Source organism: Peromyscus eremicus, chromosome 2 (assembly GCF_949786415.1).
Source record: "Peromyscus eremicus chromosome 2, PerEre_H2_v1, whole genome shotgun sequence".
NCBI lineage: Eukaryota > Metazoa > Chordata > Mammalia > Rodentia > Cricetidae > Peromyscus > Peromyscus eremicus.
This window is the reverse complement of record NC_081417.1, coordinates 78,733,474-78,740,184: the sequence shown is the minus strand read 5'-3', so window position 1 is coordinate 78,740,184 and position 6,711 is coordinate 78,733,474. Positions and strand designations below refer to the sequence as shown.

The window sequence follows — 6,711 nt, the reverse complement described above, 5'->3', positions numbered from 1 at the left end:
AGGCTTTGCCCTGGAGGAGATTGGAATGGGGGGCAGGCTGGGGGGAAGGTGAGGGGGGCGGGAGGGGGGAGAACAAGGGAATCTGTGCCTGTATGTAGAACTGAATTGTATTGCAAAATAAAAATTTAAAAAAGAATACGTTAATTGAAATAAAATAATATCACTTTCACCCTCAAAAAAAAAAAAAAAAAAACAACTTCTTTACTCCCTTGACTGTGAACAGCATCTTTTTTTTTTTTTTCCCCCCGAGACAGGGTTTCTCTGTGTAGCTTTGCGCCTTTCCTGGAACTCACTTGGTAGCCCAGGCTGGCCTCGAACTCACAGAGATCCGCCTGGCTCTGCCTCCCGAGTGCTGGGATTAAAGGCGTGCGCCACCACCGCCCGGCTGTGAACAGCATCTTACAGGCAGGTTCATCTCCGATGTGTTTAAGGAGTTGCTGTGCTGGTTGGTTTTTGTCAACTTGACACAAACCTAGACATGTCTGGGAAGAGGGAATCTTAACTGAGAAAATGCCTTCATTGGATTGGCCTGTGGGCAAGTCCATGGCATTTTCTTGATTGATGTGGTAGGACTCCACCCACTGTGGGCTGTGGTCCTGAATGATGTGAGAAAATAGACCGAGCAAGTCAGGAGGAGCAAGCCAGTAAGCAGCATTACTCCATGGCTTATATGGCTTACACCTTGTCTCTGTAGGTACCCAGGGACTTTTGTTTCTTCCTCTCTGCAAAGCAGTTACTACGAATTGATCTCTTTCCCATCTGAAATAATTGCTAGCATCCTTTGTCTGCTCTCATCACCCATTTTAAGATTTATACTCTTAGGGGCTGGGGAGGTAGAGATGCTTTGGGGCTCACCAGCTAGCCTGCCTAGCCTGCTTGGTGAGGGAGTGAGAGATCCTGTGCCAATAACCAAAACAAAACATGTAGACAATGCCTGAGGAATAAATAGTACTGCAGTTGTCCTATGGCCTTCTTGTATAGGTGCACACATATACACGCACATCTACATACATTCTACATACATCTAATATACATGCACCCCTCCACACACATCCAGAAAGAGTTACACCTTTCTAATCTTTCATTTCATGGGTTTTTTGTTGTTGTTTGTTTTTTCTTTTCTTTTCTTTTCTTTTCTTTCTTTCTTTTTTTTTTTTTTTTGAGGTGTAAGGGGATTGGGAGTACTTGAAATCTTCAGTGTTTACCAAGAAATCTTTCTTTTGTTTTTAAAAATATTCTTTTCTAATGTTTAAACCCATATTTTCTTCCCCCCCCCCAAACTTCTTTCATTAAAATTCTAGGTCTCTTCTGTGGTTGCTTTTTTTTTTTTAAAATTACTTTTTAAAAATATGAAAGCATAACAAACTCAAATTTTCTGCAGTAAGTTTTTATATCTATCATTATGCATTTTAGCTTGGACATTACCTTTGTCTGGTGAATGCTTTAGGAGAATGTTGCATAAGTGGGTTTCTTTGGAGGAAACTAGACATAGGGTTTTTTTTTTTTAACTCATAATTAAAAAAAATTCCTGTATGTACATTTAGTACTACCTCAGACAGTGTTTTGTTTTGTTTTGTTTTTCTTCAACAATTCAGTATTGTTTATTTATTTGTACTTTATGCACATTGGTGTTTTGCCTGCATAGATGTCTGTGTGAGGGTGCTGGATCCCCTGGAACTGGAGTCACAGACAGTTGTGAACAGACATGTGGTGTTAGGAGTTGAACCCAGGTCCTCTGGAAGAGCAGCCAGTGCTCTTAACTGCTGAGCCATCTCTCCAACCTCTAGACATAGGTGTTGCTTTGAAGTTTTATTCCATTATTCCATGATGGTCAGATAATATATTTTTTTTTTGCATTTTTATGGTCATGGGATGTTTATAGATATTCCATGGTTAATTTGGTATCGGTAAGCATTAGTGGTTTGCTTTGTTTCTACGTTATCTTTGATTTTACTTGTATTTATTGTTTGCATTTGTTTGATGGACTCTCATTTAGCCTGGGCTGGCCTCTCATGTGTTGTCTTTTGTTAGTAAAATGAAAAACAAAAGGAAGAGACATGGTTAAGAGTATTTAGGAATCTCCCAGTTTCTGTTGGTCTCGTGCCTGGAGCGGCCTGAGGGCTAGGCTGTGTTATCTGGGTAAGTAAGAAGCCAAGACTAGGATGAAATTCTATGCTGGAACATTCTCCTCACTAGGCCACTCCTGAAATTACAGAGACACAGGCAGGAAACGCAATATTCTACACAGCCTTGAGCAGAAATTCTTGTTTGATCTCAGGTCATATATCACCATTTGGTAAGCTGAGACGTTTTAAGAGTTTTAGCTTCAAATATTTCTGCTGTTTATCTGAGTAACTGGGGTCTGGCCATGCTGTTGGGACTTGGGATCTTAAACACACTCACTTTTTCCCTAAAGGAAAAGAGAGAGGGTATTGGCAGATGCGTTCCTCTCCCTTGCCTTTGCTTTTGGAGCTGTAGCAAGTCACATTTTAGATTTATTTTATGTGTATGGGTGCTTCGCCTGCATGTATGTCTGTACGCCATGTGTATATAGTGCTTGCTGAGGCCAGAAGATTGGAAGAGGGTGTTGGATCCCCTGAGACTGGAGTTACTGGTGGTCGTGAACCACCATATGAGTGGTAGGAATTGAACCCGGGACCTATGGGAAAGCAGCCTCTGAGCTATCTCTCCAGTCCCCATTTTAGATCTCTTTATCCAGCCAATAAAAATATGTTGAGTGTCTATATTGTGCTGTAAAAATCATATGGTTCATTCATAGTGCCAAGAGAGGATTAAACATATTTAGAGATTAACATGATTGTTATGGGAGTATACATATTTTATGGGAGATTAGAAAGTGTGTACACCTTTCCTTAGGAGTGGAGAAGACTTCAGGGAGAATGAGGCATTTTGGCTGGCTCCTGAAAATAAGAGTGAGTTCCAGACAAGTAGAGAAGAGGGCATAGGCATTCCAGGTGAAGGGAGCATCATGATCATGATGACAAGGATAATAGTAGATAATAGATAGTAGGTAATAGGTCGTAGATAGTAGGTAGTAGACCCTTCTGGAAGGTACCATGCAGTTGGAGTTTGGGAACCTGAAGTTGGAGCATCATGATCATGATGACAAGGATGATAGTAGATAGTAGGTAGTAGGTAGTAGGTAGTAGGTAGTAGATAGTAGATAGTAGGTAGTAGGTGGTAGGTGGTAGGTAGTAGGTAGTAGGTGGTAGGTAGTAGGTAGTAGATAGTAGGTAGTAGGTGGTAGGTGGTAGGTAGTAGGTGGTAGGTAGTAGGTAGTAGATAGTAGGTAGTAGGTGGTAGGTAGTAGGTAGTAGGTCATAGGTAGTAGGTTGTAGGTAGTAGGTAGTAGATAGTAGGTCGTAGGTAGTAGGTAGTAGGTAGTAGATAGTAGTTGTCCCTTCTGCCTGGAAGGTACCATGCAGTTGGATTTTGGGAACAAGAAGCTGGAGGAGTTGATGAGAAGACAGATTGGCAGAGGAATGTGCATTATATATTATGGACAGTGAGTCACTGTTGAAGGTCTTAAGGATGAGATTGGAACTTGACCTGTTTTATTTTGGTATTCACGTCTTGGTTCTCTGTGATACATGTCCATTGACTAAACATTTCTCACTTTTAACTTCCCGTTTTGGACACATGTGTTTCTGACTTAGATTTAGATGTCTGTGCCACTTGCCACGAACATGCCACGTGCCAGCAAAAAGATGGGAAGAGGATCTGCATTTGCAACTACGGGTTTTGGGGCAACGGGAGGACACGGTGTGTTGGTAAGTTTCAGGGGTGGGTTAAGCTGAAAATGTGAATCAAAACCAAAGGCTCTCCAGTTTGAGTCCATGCAGGGCAAGCATTGTTACTTTGTTCACATTTTTCTTAATGGGTTTTTGCCAGTTACAACAGAATCTTGCTTTTATTGTTAAGATATAGCTCTTTTCTGGTGTTGCCAAGGAAGAATCCCTCGTGTTAGATGCCGTTGACCTGAACTCTCTGGAAACTTTGACCTACACAGATTTGAAGTCTGTTTTGTGTCCCAAGTTTAACTTAACAACAAAAGCAAATATTACATTTCTTAATTTCTTAGGTTGTTTTGATATAAAACTGCTTATCTTAATATCATGGAGGAAAATAAAGCCTTCTTTCCTATTGGGGATTTTTGATTAATGGATAAAATGACTTATGTCCATCCGAATCTGTCCTCTGAATTCTTGTAGTTGTGACCCTTTGGGATGACTTCAAGGAATACTTTAAAATGACTTCAAGGTTGTTTAGACCAGATGCAGCTAAGATGATTCTCCTTCTCCTTCTCCTTCTCCTTCTCCTCCTCCTCCTCCTCCTCCTCCTTCTTCTTTTTTTTTGCCTCATGGTGTCCATGCCAGGACAATCAGATAACATTGAGATTCAAGCACAATTCAGAGAGAATGTCTTAACAATTTAAGTATACTAAACACGATAACTTTTCAGTTTCCTCCTTGCTATATGCTGTAAAGGGTTTGCCTTGTAGCTGTGGACAGGCAGTGTCCATGCCTTGTTGAAATATGTTTGTGTTGATTTTCGTGTGTGAGTGAGGACGTGTGTGCACATGTCTTGTGTGTGCACATGTATGTGTGTGTGTGTGTGTGTGTGTGTGTGTGTGTGTGTAGAGGTATGTGCAGAGGCCAGAGGAAGACGCTGAGTGTTCTTTGTCACTGTCCACCTTGAGACAGAGTCTCCCATCGAACCTGGAGCCAGGCTGTCAGCCAAGAAGTCCCCGTCACCCTCCATGGCCATGTCTGCCTCTCTCTCTCTCTCTCCCTCCCCCTCTCTCCCTCCTCTTCCTCTCTCCCTTCCTTTCTTCCTTCCTTCCTTCTCTCTCTCTCTCTCTCTCTCTCTCTCTTTCCCTCCCCCTCTCTTCCTCCTCTTCCTCTCTCTCTCTTCCTTCCTTCCTTCCTTCCTTCTCTCTCTCTCTCTCTCTCTCTCTCTCTCTCTCTCTCTCTCTCTCTTTCTTTTTCTTTCTTTTGAAGCAGGGTCTCTCTACATAGCCCTGTCTGTCCTGGAACTCACTCTGTAGCATCCATCTCTGCCTCCTGGGTGCTAGGACTAAATGTGTGCACCACCCGGTCAGGCCATGCCTGGCCTTTTACAGAGGTTCTGGCTGGGGCTTTGAACATAGGCTCTCAGGCTTGTGTGTCACGTGATTTTAACCTGCTGAGCCATCCCCCAGCCCTTTGTCTTCATGTGAGTTTCCTTTTTTTTTTTTTTTAACTCCTTAAAGAAAAGTAACAATTCAATCCTGCGTTCAAACAGTCCTATTCGAAAGGTTGGTCGAGTCCCATTCCATTTCACGGATACAAGCTGTCCCTGTAGCCACCATTGCCCATTCTGCAGGCTGGACTTTCACCTGTTTTGACCAGTCTCACTCCAGAGGGCTCTTCCTGGAAGAATTGTGGCTGCTTTGCAGTCAGGTTTCTTAGGGAATTTTTCCTACTTTTCCCTCAACAGTATGTGCTCCTTTGCTAGCAGCTGGAGCTGAGGATCTGGATGGCGGGTCCTGTAAGGCAGTGGTTTCTCAACCTGTGGGTCGCAACCCCTCTGGGAGGTCCAACAACCCTTTTACAAGGGTCGCTTAAGACCATTGGAAAACACAGATGTTTAAATTATGATTCATAACAGTAGCAAAATTACAGTTATGAAGTAGCAACGAAAATAATGTTATGGCTGGGAGGTCACCCCAGCATGAGGAACTGTGTTAAGGGGTTGCAGTGTTAGGAAGGGTGAGGAGCACTGCTCTAAGGAACTCCTTCTCTCCTGGATGCTGCTAACTGTGCTCTTCATTGCCCTTCGACTTCCAAGCAATAGGTGCATCTCCTAGGAGAGGAGACAGCGTCACAACGTTTCTGCATTTGTTCCCACTAGTCACTGCCTGTCCTAGTACTTGGACTGCTGTGTGCACAATGGAGGTTACTAGTGAGGTTATCATGTGCCAAAGGTACCATAATACGGCATTACGTCAAAGGACTTAAGAATTCTAAAACTTTCTACAAACCTAAATAGGCCAATTGAAACCTTCAGGGGAACATTGTATCAGTTTAAATGAGACATGACCCCTCTAGGCTCCCGTGTTGGGACACTTGGTCCCTAGTTGGTGGTGCTGTTTGGTGAGGTGGTGCAGCCTGCTGGAGGAAGTACGTCATTGGGGGTGGGCTTTGAGAGTTCAGAGCACCCTGCTTCTGGTTTGCTCTGTCTGCTTCGTGCTTGTGGTTGAAGGTGTGAGCTCCGAGCTTCCTGCTCCTGCAGCCCTGCCTGTTGCTTGTGGCCACGCCTCTACACCTCTGGAACTGTAAGGCTAAATACACTTCTTCTTCTTCTTCTTCTTCTTCTTCTTCTTCTTCTTCTTCTTCTTCTTCTTCTTCTTCTTCTTCTTCTTCTTCTTCTTCTTCTTCTTCTTCTAGTTGCCTGTCACGGTGTTTTATCACAGGAGTAGGGGAGTAACACAGACATGTTCTGAGAAAGCAGGACAAAGGCCAGGGCACAGGTCGGCGTGTGCCCAAAAGCTCTGTGTCGTTTGTCACCTGAGCCGTGCACTCGACCGAGCTGCGGCTTGAGCGTTCAGTTCCCTGCTCTCTCAGGCAAATCTTAACACAGATCGTTTTACCCTTGAGTTGTGTACTAGATGCAGCTGAAAACTTCAAAGGGTGCTGGCTATAGCAGCCT

At 43.5% G+C, this 6,711-nt stretch overlaps 1 protein-coding gene across 1 annotated transcript in view; it reads left to right on the top strand.

Annotated features, from left to right (window-relative positions):
* The first annotated feature begins 3,077 nt into the window (after positions 1-3,077).
* The window catches only part of Susd1 (sushi domain containing 1), a 115,066-nt gene continuing 111,432 nt past the window's right edge, over positions 3,078-6,711 (top strand). The window contains exons 1-2 of the mRNA XM_059255808.1: positions 3,078-3,138; positions 3,678-3,791. Coding sequence (XP_059111791.1) covers positions 3,078-3,138; positions 3,678-3,791 — 175 coding nt within the window. The remainder of the gene's footprint in view (positions 3,139-3,677; positions 3,792-6,711) is intronic.